The sequence below is a fragment of the Priapulus caudatus genome, unplaced genomic scaffold, assembly GCF_000485595.1.
Source record: "Priapulus caudatus unplaced genomic scaffold, Priapulus_caudatus-5.0.1 Scaffold228, whole genome shotgun sequence".
NCBI lineage: Eukaryota > Metazoa > Priapulida > Priapulimorpha > Priapulimorphida > Priapulidae > Priapulus > Priapulus caudatus.
In genome coordinates this window covers 846,849-868,999 of record NW_014577289.1, presented here as the reverse complement: position 1 = coordinate 868,999, position 22,151 = coordinate 846,849, and the positions used below count along the sequence as shown (strand labels likewise).

General features: G+C 42.5%; 1 protein-coding gene across 1 annotated transcript in view; it reads left to right on the top strand.

Annotated features, from left to right (window-relative positions):
- Window positions 1-22,151, top strand: part of LOC106807687 (tyrosine-protein kinase CSK-like) — a gene marked incomplete in the record, with an annotated part of 108,209 nt that overhangs the window by 45,662 nt on the left and 40,396 nt on the right. Inside the window, 1 exon segment of the mRNA XM_014810109.1 lies at window positions 10,745-10,831. Within this exon segment, the coding sequence (XP_014665595.1) occupies window positions 10,745-10,831 (87 nt within the window).

Here is a 22,151-nt window from a genome sequence, read left to right as displayed (position 1 = left end):
TTGCATATAGTTGTTACTCCTATGGGAGAGGTTTGAACGTCCTATTTTGGAGCACGCCAGTCGACCTACTTTCGAGCCACGTCCACTTTTTGGCAAAAATGGAAATGGCCATAAGTCAGTTCAGGTTCAACGGATTTTGCTCATTTCTGGTATGTGAATGAATAAGGACTGGCCCCAAAACACATCACACGGGTTTTGATTTTATTTTTTAAATTATGCAAATTAGGTAGATTTTAGTAATTTCACTATGCATTTCAGTGTCTGCCTACGGTCAATTATAATTCAAGAACCGTTTGACCCACATATTTCAAATTTCATACAGTTGTTACTCCTATGGGAGAGATCTGAACGTCCTATTTTGGAGTACGCCAGTCGACCTACTTTCGAGCCACGCCCACTTTTTGGCCAAAATGAAAATGGCCATCTAGACGATCTGCAGCCGGATATCCGCGCGAAGCGCGAACAGCGCCGCCTCGCGGGCCCTTTTGATCGAAATCGCTGCCCTGTTGAAAAAAAAATTCTGACAGTGCCCTATGGGTAGAGGATAAAGCGGTGTAATCGGTCAATTGAGCAGTTGTGGGCATTCCAGAAGCCTTTCGAGTATGCACGTAGGGCGACCATAAATCCAAATGGTCGTTATTGTTGGTTTCCGGCTCGGCGCGCGTCCTTTTCATGTAGAAAAATATTTTCTTGTTTTCGCTGGTTCATGCCCTGACATTAATTTCGCAGTTATCGCGACCCATAGATGGCGCAACGAGTCCATGTACACATCATTTTCCAGTAGTTTTTTTAAAAATCGCTCGGCTGAGTCAGCTAGACTGCGGCGCGGTGGAGAGTTCCACACGCTAGCGTAACTTACTTCAGTGTAGCCAACGATAGTTGGCGGAGTGAAGGTCGGTACTAGTCTAGCCCTGGAATCGTCAACTTCCCGTATCCATCTTGACGCACCAATGTGATGTTCTCATGTTTGCCATTATCACGTGATAGTTACAGCATTTATGAGAAGAGTGAGAACAGTGCGACGACTGAGAAGAGTGCTTTTGTGCATATTACGATGTCCATATAGGGTGCGACATTTCATATTCTATCCATCGATATATCATGCCACTGTCTTGTATTGCATACAACTGTGATGTGGTTAGATCTAAGGAGTCGAAATCAGCAAAGATCACTTTCCATCGGTGAGATAACATTTAAATAGTATTAGTAAACATAATAGCCAGGCCCATTCCTATTTGACAACCCCAGGTTTAAAAACCCTAACCCTAACCCTAACTCTAACCCTAACCCTAACCACTACCCTAACCCTAACCCTAACCCTAACCCTAACCCTAACGAGTCTAGGGAGTCTAAAACAACCTCTCGGCTTAGTTACTCGATGGGGGAATCGAGGTGGGAGCGAGTACCAGTCTAACGCGAACACACGAGAGCGAAAACATAACCTCTCCTCCAACTCCGTTGAGGGAATAGTACATATAAGCAAGGGTGTAAGAGTAAGGAGTATAAAGTGCACTGCAAGTAGAAACTACGTGAGAGGAAAGAGTGAAAAAGTATACCAAGATTAAGATTATGGATGATAATGGGAGTATAGCTGAACATGACGTCACACTCTGGTTGACAGCAGACGTGACAGTCCTCGGTGACGCAGCATAATATGATGACGTGTGGCCATCGTGTTAGGGTGGCTGCTTAAATATGCGAATGTGACTTTTGATAATTTTATTTCTGCGCGTGAAATATTACAGCGGAAGAGAGAGTGGCTATTTTAGATTTTAAGCATTTGTCCGATTTTCTGTAATTACGTATATATACGAAATATATTGCAATTTCAGAGATTGTTAGTAGTCATTATAAGTGATTACGCAGTGTGCTCTTATCCTAATTATATAAATAGCTGCGCACTCTTTTTTTCTTGAGTCATCATCTTGGTCGTTCTTACCTTACGCATTTAGCCAATTGGATACGAGTTTACGTATTCTTAAGAGTTAGAACATATTTTCTCGGCCCAGTGATTTATTGCTCTGCTAGACTGGATGAAGCGGCTGGTTTCTTCATCCGAGTTTAAATACCATCCTCGCTGTGCAAATTTTAACAGAGGAGGTCACTCTATACCTCGCTGGTGCTGTGGCACTCATATTCAAGTCTTAGTAGTGCGAACTGTTTTAGATCCTTCTAGGGAGAGGTTAGGTATAGGTTAAATAGCTGAAGTCTTATATAGTTTTGTAGGAAAAATACATAAAATTTTATCACAGGGGATGGCACTATGATATTACGCTAGTGCTGTAATAGGCATGATCCAGTCTCAGTGAGAGCTCGCTTCTACCTAGGTCAAATGAAGGGTAGGGTCGCAGGGGACAGAGATAGGAGCACGTCGCAAGGGACAGTCGTAAAGAAGCCCTTCCAACTGCGGCAACTCGGCGCAACATCAGGAACGTGTTTCTAGTCGGTCTCCAACAAAACGTCAGATTACGATTTTCAGGAGCAGCGATAAGGAAAGAAAGATGCATTGGTTCTTTGCACCAATGAGCAACGTGGTTTGTAACTACAAGCAGAAGAGCTAGGCTGAATAAGTGAATCATCGCCACCTGCAGTAGGCATTCGTAAAAGCTTTTTTTATGTTATAGTAACAAAGTGATGCATAGTTACTCACAGGATAGAAGTCATGCAATACGTTTTCATCATCATATAGTTTCGTTGTGTCATTTGGGATGACACATTTCGTAACTATTCGTTTTGGGTTACAGCAGGCAGACAGAAGCGTTTTTAGCTCGCCTTGACATCGTCAAGATGAGCTATTGCCATGGGGTGTCGTCCGTCGTACGTCCGTCCGTACCGCCGTTCAAACATTTGGCTACGGTCAACGACTAACTTCAAGAACGCACGTTACCCCACAATGTTTCAAAATTGCCATAATAAGTTAGTCAACTCCCTATGGAGAGGTTTGAACGTTCCTATCTGGATCCACGCCAGTCGATCTCCTTACTTTTCGAGTCGCATCGTCCACTTTTGGAAAAAATGGAAATGTCCATGTTCAAGTCCAGTTTCAGGTTCAACGAATTTTGCTCATTTCTTCGGTAAATGGTAATAATAATCGACTTGGCCACCATAAACCCAACCTTCCACCACGGGTTTGATTTTTATTTCTTCAAATTATGCAAATTATTTAAGATTTAGAATTCACCTATGCAGTTTCATGTCTGCTCTACGGTTCAAGCGATCAACTCAACAGAAACCGTTTACCCACATAATTCAAATTTCAATACAGCTTGTTTATCTCCTATGGGAAGATTTGAACGTCCTAAAGTCTTTGGAGCACACCCCATCGACCCTACTTTCGTGATGCCACGTCGCCCACTTATTTTGCGCCAAAATGAAAAATGGCCATCATAGCACGATCTGCAGCCAGATATACCGCGCGAATTAGCGCGAACGGCGGCCGCCGTCGCGGCCTTTTGATCCGATATCGCGCCTGTTGAAAAAAAAAATTCTGACAGTCGCCTCTATGGTTCAGTAGATAAAGTGCGGTGTAAGCTATCGGTCAATTGAGCATATGTGGGCATTCCAGAATCCTTTCGAGTAATTCAAACCTGTAGGGCCGACCAATTAAATCCAAAATGGTCGCTTTATTTCGTTGTCCGGCTCGCGCGCGGTACCTTTTCATGTAGAAAAATATTTTTAATTGTTTTCGCTGGTTCATGTGCGCCTGAAATTTAATTTCGCAATTATGCGGCGACGCCTCATAAAGAGGCGGCAACGAGTCCATCGTATCATCATCATTTTTCCCAAGTAGTTTTTTAAAAAAATCGCTCGGGTCTTGAGTCAGCTAGACTTCGCTGCCGCGGTGGATATTCCACACGCACAGTAACTTACTCTTCAGTGTTATTCTCGTCCAACGATAGTGGCTTAGACGTGAAGGTCGGTACTTTAGCCTAGCCCTCGAATCGTCAAACCATTCCCAGTATCATCTTGACGCAGCCGCATCGCAATGTTATGTTCGCTAATGTTTGGCCATTGATCGTCATACTGTGATAGTTTACAAGCATTTAATGAGAATAGTGAGAACCAGTGCGTACGACTGAGAGAGTCTTTTGGCATATTACGATGTCCCATATAGGGTTGTCGAAAACATTCATATTCTATCCATCGATATATCATGCCACTGTCTTGATTGCCAAATACAAACGTATGTGGTTAAGAGTCTAAAGGATTCGAAAATCAAGCAAAGATCACTTTTCCAATCGGTGAGATAAAAATTAAATAGTATTAGTAAACATAATAGCCCCAAGGCCCATTCCATATTGACAACCCCAGGTTTAAAAAACCCTAACCATACCCTAACTCTAAACCGCTATCGACTAACCACCTGGACCCTAATACCACATACCCTCTAAAACCCTAACCCTAACCCTAACCCTAACGAGTCTAGGGAGTGTAAAACCCTAACCCTAACCCTAACCCTAGCGAGTCTAAAACCCTAACCCTAACCAAACTCACGACATGGGTGTGTAAACGCTACTTGTACCTAAATTATATATAAACTATAATATAAACTATATATAAATTATATATAATATATAATATATAATATATATTATAATATATATATATATATATATATAATAATATATAGTTATGAGGTAGCATTATACTGATTACATATAATATAAATAATTATTAAACTAATAATATCAAATTATAATATAGGGTTAGGTGGTTTTAACCTGAGGGTCAAATAGGAAATGGCCATAATTCATATATATAATATATATTTGTTATATTGTTTTTAGATAATTTGCGCCTAGCTACCTGTACGACCTTAACCCATACTACCTACCTTATATAGCCTATTCAGCTAACGATCTTCATCTAATCACATCTTTATTTAACGAAAGTCATGACATATTAATGGCTAGTTTCCATTCTGTTTCATTCTTTGCGTATACATTAATAAACATGTTTTCGGCCACTTTCACCGTTTCGAAGTAAATAACTGAGTATGGTGCATGATGGTACTTTAAGCAATGTACTTATAGATCTATTATATAGTGCAGTTCACCCCAAAAAAGTTGCAACGTTGCTACGCGATTCTCGCATACTTTTTGCGAATTATAACAGTATAACATGTATCTTATAACTTATAACAAAGCCATAATGTATGTTCTAACATTTAATTTCTTGAATATAATTTCCAATATTCCAATATACTTCCAATATACTTCCTAAATATGTCACCCATTCCACTGAATCAAAAGTTTATAAGGTCGAGTGATATTCATGTTTTCATCCAAAACAACAAATTGCTTCTTGTCCTATCCGTATCTGCAGAGATACATGTGTAATAGGCCATTGCATTTACAAGCTGTACTCATACATGGCGCCAGCGTGGCAGCGTTGAACTAAAAAACAGTCCCTCATTGCTCTCTGGTTTGGCCGACCTTCGCACAAAACTCTGCAACTCGCCTGCTCCCAGTTACCCCATTTGACGTGACCGTCAGAAAAACGACAATGCCCTGCCCGCGCGAGTGCGTGCCTTCGTTGTGTGTTCCCACCAGTGTTCCGTGTGTTGTACCGTAGCCCCAGCGTTTTTTTACACCTCCCCTCTCCCCTCGCTCTCCAACCTGCGGCTTAGCTCATTCTTGAGTGACTAATCTAAGCCGAAGACGGTGGCAGCGAGTGCCAGTCCTACATGGGCTTATAGTGGCGGTAGTGCGTCGCTACTGAAATTTTCGCACAACCCCGTACGATCCCGCCATAGGAACGTCTGCAAACAACGTTCCCTCACTAGATAATGTCCCCCACTAAAATTGTTCCTCACCACACCTAAAATGTGTCCTCCCTACTCAAATTGCGGACTGTCGCATGCAGCTAATTTGATCGTGCGTGCCCCCTTATTCATTCGTTCTCACGATCCATAGCTTCACGCTGCATACTGTCGTAGGACTTTCCCATTGCTATCGCTGTGCGCCTCCTGCCGCGAACTGCGTGCCTCAAGACTCCGCGCAGCACTTCGGATTAACACCTTTCGGCAACGCTTGTCTAGTATCCCGTCTCATCTGGATTCATTCGATTTTGTTAAATTTTGTTATATTAATGTGTAAGGCTAGTTCCAAAACAGTTGTTACTACTATGGGAGAGATGACAACGTCCTATTATGTTTATTTTGTCTAACTGGTTAACAACTCTACAATCATACCTATATACATGTAATATTGTGTTTTAGATTCTTCGTTACAGTAATTTGACTGGAATATTTTATTGTTTTTATTTGCGCAATGTTCGAAAACCAAAATGGCGATCATTTAGGCTTAGCGCCATCTCTCGTCAAGATTTCAGACTTTCAGGTCGAAAACATTTATTTTCGCATCAAAACCTATGCATATATTATTATCAAGATTATATAATGGGAGATATGCTATATAATGGGAGTTCTCCCAGATATACTCTTGCTTTATATATATCCCCCCTCCCTCTTCTATCACACCCAAGATTGACACTTTCATTAATGGTTGCCCTTATATTGGACCCCACGTAACAGAACGCATAATATGAGTGCACGTGATGTTTCCCCGTTACCAGCCTTAATAGACACAATGAGGAATATTTGGGTTAGCCCAATTTTTAAACTTATTCTTAAAAAATATGTTGCAGGTAGTTTTGGGTCATTGGAGCATAAGTTCAGATGCATCTGTGTCACCTAAATCTTACTAAATTGCATCTTCTGCATTTACCATTGGAAATGTATAACCACACATTTCTTGCGTGGAAATAATATTTTTTACAATGCGTTTTCAGATAGATACAGCTGCCCTATTTTGCATGCTATATTCAGCCTCAAAAGGTATATATATGTACCTAGCTCTACCTGTGTAGCCCCTTCGCTCCTGATACAGGAACCTCTATCGGGAGCGAAGGCTCTACACTGGTAGAGCTAATACGTACCCACCTCGTCTCCATGCCTCAAGGGGCGATGACATCAAATGTTACACAAGTACACGTATCATGCTAGAGGGTAACGCAGTATATTAATCTTATCCTACAGTATAAATTGTTTTTTTTTAATTCCAAAAAGTCCAAACCCTACCAATAATTCACGAATCATAATAGTATCAATTTCATCCGAACTGTATTCATTTACGTGTGCAAGTACTAACCCAATGAGTACAACATTTTATAAAAGATTATCTTACGAAATCACCTTAGGGTTAGCAAAGTCTTGATATGTATTGCTCACCTCCTGTAGTTTTCATTAACCCTTATTTACCTACTGATAGTGTTTACTTTATTTACTCTCAATTTTTTTCAGAAACTACCCATTTGCCTGTGGCAAAAATCTGATGTTGACATATCAGTGTGTCAGAAAGCACTAGCTACTTACATCCTAACCTTACTGACGTACGTTAGCAATTATACTTAGCTGTCAACCTTGTAGTTACTTTGTTAATCCACCTAATTGAGTAAAAATTATAATATGCATGTGTATGTGCGTGTGTGTGTGTGTGTGTGTGTGTGTGTGCGTGCGTGCGTGCGTGCGTGCGTGCGTGCGTGCGCGCGCGCGTGTGTGTTTGTGTGTGCGCGCGAATGCTTGTGTGCATAAACTTATAAAATCTCCGAAACACTTTTTCCTTTAAATAATTTAAGGATCAATATATATTTTTTAATTAACATCAGCATTTATATATTCCACATACTTAAACTTTTTACTTTTTACTCAAAATAATACCCCGCATTAGCCTCGCATTGATCAATAACTTCCAAAAGGGGGGGCTTTGCAGCTTCTCAGAAAGAGGGGCAATAAATTGACAGTAATACACACATATCGACATCTTGTGGCCATCAGTCCGGGCATCAGGTGGTACGAAACAGCCGACGTGTTACAAGTTATTGTTGAGCTGCTGCTGAAACACGAGACTACAGATGTAACGCAAAAGCAGACAATTAAGTGTTTTGTTTTCTGGCAATCAGGTGTTAGCAAGGCTCTAATAACGCTGGCCCTGATTAAACATTGTGACATGCTTTCTTGACGATCGAGCACTGTAGCTATAAAACCGTCAGCTTCCATCGTTGAAATAATGAATCAACTCTATTAAATTTGAAATTAAAGCTTGTTCGCTTTGTTAAATCCGAATCAGAAATAATTAATTGTTTACTGTGTAAGTCTAGCAGGAATTCCTATGTAATGTCTATACATTAAACACGCACTCAGTCGCATCATATAACAGGCAACTCAAACCATCATATATATTGGGTTAAGAATATACCAATTATTCGGAAAGCTTACAGCTAATTTATCAATGTATTTTTCGTAGTCACGACAATTGAATCTATATTACCATGTAGCATGACGTTACCCCTTTGGAAAAGATCCAAAATGTGTTACACTTGAATGCACGTTTTCGCAAATGTATTGTTTGTGGTTACTATAACTATAGCATAGCTATCACTCTGTCCTGACTGGCACGTCATTTGGTATTTTTGTGAGCTCTTCATAAGCTTGCCCTTTGTCTCATCGTGTTTTGCCCAGTACTCGTGGCCGTGTCTGCGAGTAAACTTCCTTCAGATTCAGCAATTGCTATTTGTGAAAATGAATTCCTGCTCGGGTCTTAAAATGAGAAGGGGATTTGTGCTCTAGCATAGAGCTGTATATGAAAAGGCCACAACAATTGTGTTTTCGAGTGTGAGACGTTAGGTATAGCTTATAGTCGTTGTGGAAATATGGCAAGAACAGCAGCAGTTACCATGCCAGATAGGAACTGACCCACTGCGTTGTTTTTAGTGCAGTCACGGCCATATTAGCATACCGTTCTCATATGTACACACTACTAGAAGTGTCATGGTTAGCCAACATTCATGTAACATTTTCTGCGCCAAGGGCAAAGGTGATTTGAACGTGTGTGCTGTTAATATTTAGATTTTCTGCGATTTTGGTATGGAGACATTTTGTATCCCTGTATATTATTATTATTATTTTTATTATTAAATCTTTATTGCATGAATTCAGATACAAATACATGTACTGACGACAGTTTTTTTCATGGAGAAAAAATCTGATAAAAGCAATAGTGTTGAGTAGTTAAAATGATAAAATTTCTGACGGATACAGTACAATTACAATGCTATACAACATGAAGAAAAAATATATACAAGCACAAAAATACATATATACAAAACTTCAGCATATTCTGTTACTAATAAAGTGATTAAAACAACATGAATAATAAAAAAAATACCAGAAAAATGATGATCAAGAAATGATGAAGAATATTATCAAGAAATTATGAACCGGCCTGTCCTTGCATCCTAAAATCCATTTATACCACAATGCCTACAGTATACAATTTTATTGTTTTCTTATAAGGTTTTATAAGTATCTGTTTGTTGTTCCTACATGGCTACAGTATATGTCTTACACATTTTATGACTATATGTAACTTGAATATAATTAATTTGGTAACAAATAATGAGTAATAGTAGTCTTTAGCTCATCTGACGTAGTCAGATGCAGCTTGTAGAATCGCATGATCGTCCGTTCGTCCGTCCGTCAACAGTTGGGCACAAATATCTTAACCGCTCGACGTACGGTCACGATATTCGGACGTGGGGGGGGGGAGTAACCGAAACGAGTTGGATGTCGAAGCTGGGGGTCATGAGGTGTCAAAAGTCAGAAGTGTAAAATGAAGGGGAACATCTCTCTCCTTAACTAAAGTATAGAGAGGAAAATGCAGAATTGCGGCACAAATCAAAGCGCTTGAACCTAGCTCAGCGATAGTGCGTGTATAGCATCATGGCTGGAAAGCGCCATACTGGTGCCGAAATTAGAGGTCACGCAAGGTCAAAGGTCATGGCCAGGGCAGAATTTTAAACATTTTCTGAGGACATGGTTCTGACGAGCGATTGAAAACTTTTTTGTTTCAGCATGGTGACCTTGCCATTTACTAGCTTTATTGAAGGGACCAGAAATTAGCTTCTGCTGACATGCGAAGAGTAAGATGTCGATAACCGGGTTTAGGACCCTCAGAGCGTTAAACATGGATGTTGTTTACTGTTAAAAGAAATTGTGACTGCGGTTTTGCTAGTAGAATCTATACAATGGCCTGAATGTAAGAGGCTACAATTCACAGTGAAGTTCAAAAGCTAAAATTTGTTTGAAGAAGGTTACTCCTAAATCGGTATACATTAACGTATGCCACTGCCAGTGCCACTGCCAAAAAAGTGCATGGTGTGGTGTAGCTGTGTAGTCTTGCCTGCGTCTAGATAGTTACATGTGCAGCTCTCTATTTCAACCTGTAGGCGTTTCGCGAGGCTAAATGGATGATTGCTTACCTAAATCTGTCTGCACAATAGCTTGTTGCTACTACGTACGATGGGAGCTTCCATCTTTAATCTGAAGACACTTAGACGTACGAGCATCTCGTGGCAACTTTCATAACAATCCCAACGAACATTCCTTTGAGAAGGTTCCTGATACCATCCCTGTGCCTTCCACTGTATCGGCGTGTATGTGACATTTGGGACTAACAGGGTTTACTAGAATCCCACCATGCACTCCACCACAGAGTCACCGCAGTAGACGTTAGATGAGCGCTGTCGCTCCGCGGCACTTGTTTTTGTTCTATTTCTGTTGTATTTGATTGTATTTTATTCGTTTGCTATGCCCACTGTACACTTTACACTCGGAAGTAACTGAACTGGGTTTTATCTACTCGTTACGATACTTCTGTGTAACTATTGCTATTTGCTATTTCAGAAATTTTCAAACAAATCGGACATGTGGAGTTTCGGCATCCTGCTCTGGGAGTTGTATTCCTTTGGCCGCGTCCCTTATCCACGAATCGTAAGTACAGCTATGTGTCATAAGAGATTTACTACTACCGTTAGATGCGTACTAAGATGCGAAAGAAATAGTGTCCGGATAAAGAAAATCCAAGTTTCGATTGAGGATACTTTTTCCAAAAACGCATGTTCCTAACTAGATTTTTACGTATTAGCTGCCTAAATTGTGTTGTCTACGATCTTACATGTGTCTGTTGGTACATTCGAAATGGGTTTGTGTGCGTCCGACGCAAAACAACCCCTATGTGGTTTGCTAACACGGGAAGGGCCGGGTGCAAATCCTGACACAATAGCACGGGGAAGGAGGTTCAGAGTTAGCTGACAAAACGCTGCACGGCTGCGAAGGGTGAGGGTCTCTCCTTAAGATCTGTTTACTGCCTCTACCTGTCTGCGTGGGAGTGTCAACCGATCCACCTGATGTTGTCATCTATCCGTGACGCATGCGACATAGCTGACCCGCGTTGTTGTCATGAGCATAACTGAGCATATCCACGCGAAATTGTCAACAACGTGCAATCCACTATATACCATTCTCCCCCGTCCCCAAATAATCGTCAACATTTTGTCGACGCGTGCGAGTATGTCGATTAACAGTAGACGTGGGCACAACTTGAGTGTGCCCTTGTTGAAATGACGTAAACATGTATGGTTATCTTTAAGTGAATGTGAAAAGGCACCGAGGTTGTATATAAGTGCTTCAATTATTAGATCTGTCATTTATCATTCACGTGCGCTGTAATTGTGCGCTTGTTCGTGGCGTTACGGAGCCTGTTGTCTTCGCGTGTCGATCTCGCCTATTTTGGCTGGGATCGCGTCTGTCAGACGTCTCTCTACGATATTATCCATATTATGCTACATTATACGCATTCCCTCCTCTCATGTGACACCGATTTCCGTCTGACAATGCCTGCTGTTATTTTACCTGCTATTGTAAGAACGGAAATAACCTACGTCTGTAGCAGAGAGCGAGATACTCGGCGTTTGCGACCATGCGCGTGTACGCACGTGTCTCTGTGTGGGCGTGTTTGTCTGTGTTTGTGTGAACGTGCATGCTTGCGTCTGGCGTGCATGCGTGCGTGCGTGCGTGCCTGCGTCCACCAAAATCACCCGATTTCTTACAGATATTGTGTAGATGATATCAGGGGTTAATAATGACAAGAAATGATAATGACATTTGTCATTATTAACCCCTGATGATATGACGTCGATGCGTACAGGCGATCGCGCTCGAGTGTTCACTGTTTCTTCATCAGTAATCATCTATCGAGCACACACCAGTCACAAGCACTCACTATAGTCGACACTAGTCTTCCATTAGCTCGCATACTGTGCGTCTTAGTAATTATACTATTGGTGTTAACTAGTCCATGCCCGTTAGGTGGTCAGAACTTCTGGGTAGACCACATTGTTCATGATGGAACGTTTAGTTGTGTCATTGGCGTATACAGCTAGAATATTTAGCTGCAGGGCACTTCCCACGCGGCTAGCAGTGACGTATGTAGAACTGGCCGTGACTGAAGAAGTGTTTGACCGTGACACACACACACACACACACACACACACACGCACGCGCACGCACGCACGCACACGCACGCACACGCACACGCACGCATACGCAAACACATACACACACGCACACATAGACACACACACACATACACTACCCAGCTATTTTGTCAGGGATACCTTCTTCTGGAAGGGATGTATCAGGGATGTATCAGGTATCCCTGCCAAAAGCATAATTGGAAGGGATTATTGAGCATTATCCCTGATTCATCCCTTCTCTTAATATGTTCTCAAGAAAAATTCCTGATACATCGCCCTTCGATCTCTGACTTAGAAATTTTTTTAATGCTGATTATGTATCCCTGATACATCCCTTAATTCTATGACTTAAACATTTTTATCACTGATCATGCATGTATTCCTGATACATGTATCCCTTCTCTGACTTGGTAGATTTTTCATTGGTCACATACCTATCCCTGATACATCCCTTCTCTGACTTAGACGGATTTATAATTGGTCACGTATCGCTGATACATCCAAATCAGCAAAATCAAATCATATCAGCATATGATTTTTTTTTAATTCCATAGGGGTCATTTATTGATAAGGTACGCATAATATTGCTGTTTTTTTACTCCCTACCCTGCCGAATGCGTATGTAATAAATGAATGACCCCCATACGAAATACTATATATATATCTTTTACACTTAGAAAACATTAATGAGGTATAGATATGTAGATCTCTTATATAAACTGTAAGTACGTAAAAAGCTGCTTTTTGTTTATGAATTACGGCTTCCTGTAGTAAGTCGATCGGTATTATTTTTTCATTGGGTGTTGCAATCCCTTCCATGAAGGGATGTATCAGGGATATTCCTGCTATATAATATTATCCCTGTTTCATCCCTGATGAATACCTGTCACATCCCTGATGAATACCTGTCATATCCCTGATTTATCCCTAATATGTGGTACACACGACATCCTTGATACATCCCTTCCATAGCATCCCGGTGAAACATTCCTGATGTATCCCTTCCAGGAAGGGATCTAGGTAATTTACATATTTGGAACCACCTGATACATCCCTGCCACATCCCTGATTTATCCCTGTCTATGTATTGGCAATTTGGCATACATAGGCAGGGATGAATCAGGGAAAAGTATCCCTGCCGCCAGAAGGTATCCCTTCCAAGTCAGGTTGGCGCATCCCTGCAAATAACCTGATACATCCCTGCTGTATCCCGGACAAAATAGCTATACACACACGCACACGCACACGCACACGCACACGCACACGCACACACACACACACACACACACACACAGAGAAAACCTTATACCTGCGACATCAGGAGTTTCTTAATTGACAGCGGGCGACTTTCTTGCGGGCGGTATCTTGTCGATGCTTAAAGGGATCGTTTACTCTAGGTTCTAGGGTTATTTTCACGTTCTGCAGGTTATTTTCAGCTAATTTAGGTTATAACTTATCGCTACATAAAAAGTTTCATGGTTCAAATCACTATCTAGAAATTTTTTTTTCAATGTTTTAAAAACTTATACGAGCTACAGTTTGATTACAAACGACGGGGTCGGCGCCACTTCAGAGCGCCCACGATCTGATAAGTTGCGCAAAACCACTTTCCAAGCCAAGAGCTACAGACGAGGGTGTTTCTTATTTATTCATTTAAAGGCAAAAGGATTGGTAATCTCTTTATTGAACGACATATAGTTTCGTCTGATAATATGGATTAAATTTTGCCCTAACAATGCAAGTGATCGTCGGTTAAATAGCATTTTAGCGTATTAAATTATTAATTGCACTTTTTGTGATTTAGCCTCTCGGTCTGGTTAACGTGCAAAATAGAATGTCCAAATTACGCAACTTTTTCGGTGGCAGCACCCTCCTGCGGTCGCGCTGTGTCCACTGAGCCCGCCGTTAAAATTTGTTAGCAGTTGAGTTGAAATTAATGGTATAACAATCGAAAATGATCTGTTAAGCAAACTACATGGGGATAGACGATCTTGCTTTACAGCTAAGGCTACAGTTTTGTATGGCAGTAACATCCTAGAGGCTCACGTCCTGTGAATGAGTGTCGAGTAGGGAGGGTAGGTTATATGCTTTGGTGGTCATTATACGCGCGTTCACGAGGCGTGGGCGCGGAATGAATGGCTGCGGTATGGCCGCAAGACATCCCGATGACCGGCCGATCAAATACTCACACAGAGTGTGAACGCAGGTAACGTACCGCAGCTAATAAGTCGCGGATCAGCATCCGCTGGCTCGCAGAATGCGCGGACGTGTGGACTGGCGCGATTATTGGAATTTAGCGCGAGGGGAGTTGTGCGGTGTGGAACGACTCGCGCAAATAATCCCGCGTAATTTTCTATTCCCATCATGGTCCAAGCCCAGTGAAGCGCACTTGTGGAGCCATGCGCGAGTGAGCCATCATTTCCTGGGTGCAGTGAGCATGCGCCCTGAGTTCTATTGAATAGAATTATTCGCCGTCTCGGCATTAGCGCGATTATTCGCCTTGTGACAACGACACAATATCTCGAGTTATTCATCCGCTGTTCATTGAGACATCCCGCGGTTTTTCTTGTGTTGTGAACGCCGCCTAACTAGGTGGGGCGGAATCCCGGGGCCCCGAACTTTGACTATTTGCACCCGGATGTAGATGCGGGGAACCGCCCCGATGAGAGGAAACAAACCTTAGTAAACGCGCACCGCTGTCAATGCACGCAGCGCATGAGCTGCCAAGGCCACCACTTTATGCTGGTGTTTTGAGTGCGCGCCATAAGTCACAGTCTTTCAAGTGGGACAAAAAACGCATCATTCGTTTTGAGCTGCGCGTAGGCCGAGAGGAGAACAGATGTGCTAACCAGCAATTAGGTCAGGCCCTGGAGAAGCGAGAAGACGCGTAGCAATGGTTGAAACAGTGGGGAAAACGGCGCGAGTATGTCTCGCTGAAGGCCTTGGTTTTTTGCCACCCACTTTCTTGTGAAGTTCACATAGGATGTTTCTCTCGGTCGAAATGCAACAAAGAGACCTGTCAAGAAGCACCCGGTCGATGGTTTAAAGCGGGCTACCCCACATGCTTACGGCAAATGACATAGTCTCATGCAATTCTGCGACATCATGCTCTATCCTGGACCGGCAGCGGGCTCATGTCGGGCGGTGTCTATATTCAAGCCGGTACGGGAGATTTACGCGTACGTATTATGATTTGGCTAATTGATATATGACTAATCGTGCGGTTCAAGTAAACTCCAGATTATTCACAGAGAGTATAGCGTAACACATGTGGTGTATAGGTATGCTAGAATTTTGAGAAATTTAAATCATCTGAAATTCACTTCGCGCGCATAACTTAATCGTGCCAGGGGATGACTAGGGCGATGACGTAATCGTGCTCCGCTTCGGTTGCGTCAAGAAACCCTCTAATAGGTTCACTAAGAGTATATGTAATGGTTCAGAGCGGCGTGCGGCGAGATCTTTTAGCAGTAATATATATGTCTCACGGACTAGCCTATTAGACACATGTTCTTAGCCTAGTACTCTCTGGCTGAATAGTTGAGTTATTGCGTGGAATGCAACGATTAGCTCAACCTATATCGTTGGCTAGCAAATATATCCGTCGGTCACTGCGTCACGTCTCTGCCGGGCGTTAGCCGGCTTCGCTGAAATCCTTATGGGGTACTTTGCAGGCTCTCAGTCGGGTCTGATTCGCGGCTTTGTTTTCATCGGCCACGCGGTGCTTCCAATGCCGGGACGTACTTGGCGTAAGGGGGAAGTAGACTCGTCACTCGCCCACACCTACCGTTAGCTGGGCACTTGTTATAACCAATTTTCTAACCAATGCAAGAAACAATGTTAAAACAATGTATAACGATTTTCTCTGGCTTAGATTAGATGGAGCGACTTCATTTGCCGCTTTCGTATACTGCCGCACGACTTTAGCCCGCTTCTGTGAAGCGGCATAAAACTTTAGCTCGGCGATAAATCGATTTCCTTATACTGCTGAACGGGATAACTTTAAGCTAGCGGGATAAGTCGTTTTATACTGCGCAAGACTTAGCCCGCTTCTGAAGGCGGGATTACTTTAAGCTCGGTGATTAAAATCTGTTTTATACTTGCGCACGGACTTTAGCCGCTCTGAGCGGGATAACTTTAGCCTCGCGGATAATCGTTTGATACTGCTTGAAGCGGGATAAATTTTAGCTAGGGATAAGTCGTTTATACATGCGCAAGACTTTAGCCGCGCTTCTGAAGCCGCCGGATAACTTTGAGCTCGGGATAAATTCGTTTTTATACTGCGCACGACTTTAGGCCCGCCTTCTGAAGCCGGATAACTTTAGCCTCGGGATAAAATCGTTTTATATGGCTGAAGCGGCTGATAACTTTAGCTCGGGATAAGTCGTTTTATACTGCCCGCAAGCTTTTAGCCCGCCTTCTGAGAGCGGGATAACTTTCTAGTCCGGATAAAATCGTTTTATACTGCTGAAGCCGGGATAACGTTTACTCGCAGGATAATCGTTTTATACTTTGCCTGAAGCGGCGATAACTTTTAGCTCGGCGATAAGTCGCTTTTTTTATACTGCCGGTTTTCTCGACATCCCGAGTGCGTGCGTGACCGGGCGCCTACATTGTCATCGTAACCTCACCGTCAACAACCACTTGGTTTTATTCAGTTCACGCCAAATTTTAACATATACAAGATACAACAAGTACTGGTAGAATTGCTTATGCTTCTCGTAATATAAGTTTAATTGGATATCGTTTGCATGGCAGCTCGTATTATATGGACATTATGACTGATCTTTTGGTGCTAACAGCTAACATTCTGGACATTGCTCTGCAATTGCTCGCTACCCATGGATCCGCATTCCGTTCGCGCGTCACGCGTCACGTCGCATTTTTAGAGCGCGGCTAGGAAGTCGTAGATATTCGTTATCTGACGTTAGCTCGGGTCTGAAGCGGCACCCTGAAATCTCTTCCCCCTAGAGCGGGATAAACTTTAGCTCGGGCTAAGGGTGGTTTCGACCCTTTTATACTGGGCGTGGTTCTCCATTCCGCCTTTCAGTTCCCGTGACCTGAAGGCGGGACAAACCCCAGTATAAAAGCCTGCATTAGAAGAACAAATCTTCAGTGCGAGCGCCTTTGCCCTCTTCTATATTCCAGTTCGTTTTCTCAAACATTGTCCATTGTGTGCCTATTGTGTTTTCTGGTGTTGTTGCTTGCACCGCGCCTTTGTGCAAAATATTCCCCACTTTTGGAATGTTTTGAACGTGCGATATGGGGAAAAAATGAAACTGTGGCGCCGAAAACAACCCCTTCCCCATGCCAAACGTGTCATGGAGCCGCGTTCACACGGAAGCGCCAACGCGAACTCGGCGCTCAAAAACGACCCGTGTCAAATGTTCGTCCCGGCGACGAGCGTCTCACACGGACTTCTTCTCGGTACGAAAACGCACCTTCGGGTCGGAACACGATCTCGAGTCATGCCTGCGTTCATTTCTTGCCGTGTGAAACGCTTCGACTCGGGCTTGGAAGTTAGTACGTCACAACACGAAGTAATACAGAATAGTGTGGAAGTCAGTCAGAGAGTTTGATCTGTTATAATTCGCATTGTTCGTGCGTACGCGATTGTACTTTATTTCTCAGCTCACAAGCCTCGTGCATAGCGTTCGTGTGAACGCTCTCTTCAACGACGCTCCGTGTCGTTTTCGACACGGGTCCAACACCTACGTATTCGACCCGAGTAATCCTCGCTCCGTCTGAACGCGGCTATAATGATCATAGTAGAATAGGTATAATGCCGAACCCAAGTATTGGAGAAGGAGTCCGTTATGACAGCGGCATGACAGGAAACGAATTAGCCGCGACACAAACACACACACACACACACACACCACACACACACACACACACACCACACACACACAAGAAAATCACCCATATTTATTAGTAAAAGATTAAGGCGCTTCGCTTCGCGATTTGCTCATGAGAAATTACACCGCGGATAGGGATCAAGCTAGACTGACCCTTTTATCGGTATATGTGAAGCCCTTGATACTAATGGAGCGAAATCACTAAAATTAAAGGACAAAGTCAGAGATATAGAACATGACAGTAGTAGGCCAATTAGTGGACGGATAGAGACGAAAAACAAAACCAAATCTCATCTAAAAAACAGAGAATACGAGAATAAAGAATAAAATAAGAAATAATTCTATCATACAAACCATTGTTCTCAGTAAGTCAAATAGGGATTAGCGCGTGCTGCTTATTGCCTTAAAAATGTACAAAATGAGAACCTAGCGTCGTGTAATAGTGTAAGCCGCGGCAAGCAAGCGTGCCGAGAAGAAATAAGATTCAGATAGTGCATAATGCAACTAGCGTGTGCTAGCGTGTACGTGAGTACGTGCCTTGCGAACGCGAGCTTGTAGGTTATTAAATTATGTTCATTAAGTGGCGTTGTGGATGTTTATTAAAGTTTAAAATGTTCATCTGTAACTAACGAGTTTCACGAGATGCCAGATAAAGCGATAGCTCCGTAACACCTACTCGAAACGCTCCAAGCAAAACACGCAGGCAGGCTTGTCGCGAAGCGGTCGTCCTCAGCTTTCGGTCTTCAGTTCAATACTCCGCCAAAATATATACTGGGGGGGGGCATATATACAGGGGATGGTGGAGCGGTGGCCTCAAAGTTAACGCACGTTGACGTGTGCGTACGTGCTCAACGTCACATAACGTTCACTCGCCTTTCCAGACGATCAGTGCAGGTCGAAAAGCCGCTTTTTAAAGTTTAGTTTGTGCGTTATAATACGCGAATGGCGGCAGTCGTTTTCGCGTCAAATAAGTTTATTTTGCGCCGTAACGTAGATTATCTCTGGTGTCGTAAGGTAATCTATATTTGCGGCTCGTAACGCGGTTTTCATTTGGTGTAGTTTATATACGTCAGGATTGTCAAGTACTGCGTTAGCCTTTGACCGCGTGATATAAGTTTAAGAGTAGAAAACCTGGGTTGCAGTTTGCTCGTGCGTGCATGTTTTTATTTGAGCGTGTAACTCAATAAAGAGGGAACATGTCCATACATAGAAAACCAATCGTGCGACACTCGTATAGGAAAATGAATACTAACCTTCGCAGAAAGACCTTTTGTCCTGTCCATTGCGGCGAGTTTTGCGGCGAACAACTGCGTGAACGCTCATAATGCTGAATGTTCTGCTAGATTGGTCTATTCTGAGAAACTGGTTACTCCGTGCACTTTATGAGTATATTGCGCAATAATCATTGCTAGATCTTACCTGAACAGAGTTTTAGGGATTTACTAAGATGCCTACTCCTCTCCATAGCGGCTTACTTGAGCATGAGATGCGAAAGTTGGAATAACACGAAACACGCTGCGTGCAAATAATAATATGGGAATAAAAACGTGCGGCCATTTGCAAAGCGTTGCACTCACGACAATGGTTTTATTCTGTGACAGACGGAGCCAGAGCTACGCCAATAGCGCACCCAGGCGTGTACCTTCATAGATTATATATCTTCGCACAAAAACAGTTTAATAACGGAAAGAGAAAATAAAATAACGGATTTGTAAGGGTATAAGCAATCGAACACAATGTAAAAAAGCCGTCGCGACAAAATTCGCAATGACCACTTTGTGTCGAGCCTGAAACTTGATGGAATGGTTTTTCACCTACCATCCAATTAGAGATTACAAGTGTACGCTAATGACTGAGTCGCCAATGCGATGCGCATGTTGCGTGACTGTAATATTCCGTTAAAGTGATTACGTCACTGTAAATTGTAAAAGTAAAAAAATTATGTCCACTTTTTCACAAAATGTAACCATTTTTATGGTTAAATTGCTGCATTATACTTTCTATTTTGCTATTCCGTTCCATCTGAACAAACACTCGTGACTCATACATAGCCCATAGCAAGCATTTAATGTCGTGATCAATATATCAAATCGCCCAGGTTTTTTGGATTTTCAATTAGTTGAGAAACAATCTTATCAGGTAAGAATTTGAGGATACATTTAGTCCCGCTAGTACTTACTTTTCATGTAAAAAAAATGCAACAAAATTTTTACAAATATACCCCATAGTCAATTTAAGAACGCTCACAGCCTTTGGCTTACGGCAGCTTACGGGGAGATGTATGCTAACTCGTATCTCTCGACAAAAATAATTTTAGCAACAGCATCAAACTCGCACCCGACAATAATTATGGGCCGAGACGGTCGTAGATCTTGCGTAAGATTAGAGTAACGGCAGGTCGCTCGCTCAACAATTACCCGGGAGCGGTCCAAGTCCAGACACGTATTCCAGGCGAATGGCAAGGGATAGGGAATAGCAGGTTTGTACTCATTAGTGAATTGAATTCATTTATCTGCGGACGCAGCTGTGTTGCTGATGGACTGGGCGCCATTACATCTAACAGCGTCTCTGCAAATGATGGTGTGATGATGATTATGATAACGGTGATGGTAATGCGGATGCTGACGGTGATGGTGACGATGATGACGCTGGTGACGGTGATGGCGTTGATGATGAGGATGGAGATAATACTGATAGTGAAGACGATGGTGATGCAGCGATTAGGTCATCATATTATTAATGTGACGAGTGAATTTATTGTAATTATTTATTAGTTAATTGCATTAACCATGTAAACAGCATTAAACAGGTAAATTGGGTAATAACATGTTATGTGTGGTATAGTGTTATTGTGGACAAATTTAGCTGATGCGATTAACAGTTGAGCTATACGTGTATCTATTCTTGTAAAAGCAAGAATTGCACATGGTTTCTCAACCGTTCTCTCTATTTTCCCGACAGCTCTGATACTTACCGGTGCTACCTTAGTGTATACAGTAAGGCTAACATGTCTTATAACACTCAGGCGTCTTCATTTTTACCATTAAGTGTACCGATATGCATTGAAAGTAGATTTTTGCGCATGTCAACATCAATAGAACGTGATTCTCGCATCTCACGAGATATACCATTGGCCGCTATTCCGTCTCTACGCTATTTGTCAACGTGTCGAGATGGGTATATCAGTCTAGAACAGTTTACGTTACGTCAGCATTTCATATTTCATTTTCGCGATTCTCTCAAATGCAGGTGAAAGTCCACGGGTTATTTACCGTTTTATATTCTATAACAGCACAAACTCGTAGTAATCATCTATGCTGGAGTAATGAGAATCATGTCCGCTAACAGCTTGGACCGAATATATATACGTCTGTCAATTAGTTTTATTCATTTGAGAGATAATAATTATAATTCCCTGATAGCTACTTACTACCTGGTAGCTACCTGGTTGTCCGACACGCTGGTTATAAGGTGGGTCTGCTCGCCTGTCTTCGGCGTAAGCATAAAATGGGTGTTCACCTTGGATGGCTTTTCCACTTAATTTCCCACATTTGGAAATATAAAATCGTATATTCTATTACCGTATAAATCTATTCTCGTTTGTGCCAAAAATACATCGTACGTTCGCTTACTAGTGGCAAACTAATCGACGGCAGCAAGCAATTTTGTAAGAATTGTTTCGACAACCCTCGCCGAGTTGGTGACGTGACGCTGACGACGACGAGGAGGTGCACAAGCAGGAGGAGAACAAGCCGATTAAGCTATAAATAGACATTGCGCGAGTTCTTTGGCGCTAGCCTGTAGTGTGTAAAGCCCGTAGTGTAAAGCCCGTAGCCTGTAGTGTGTAGCGCACACACCCGAGCAAAACACCTAAACGTGGAGCAAAACATGTTTCGCTTGATGTTCGTGGCTGTGTGC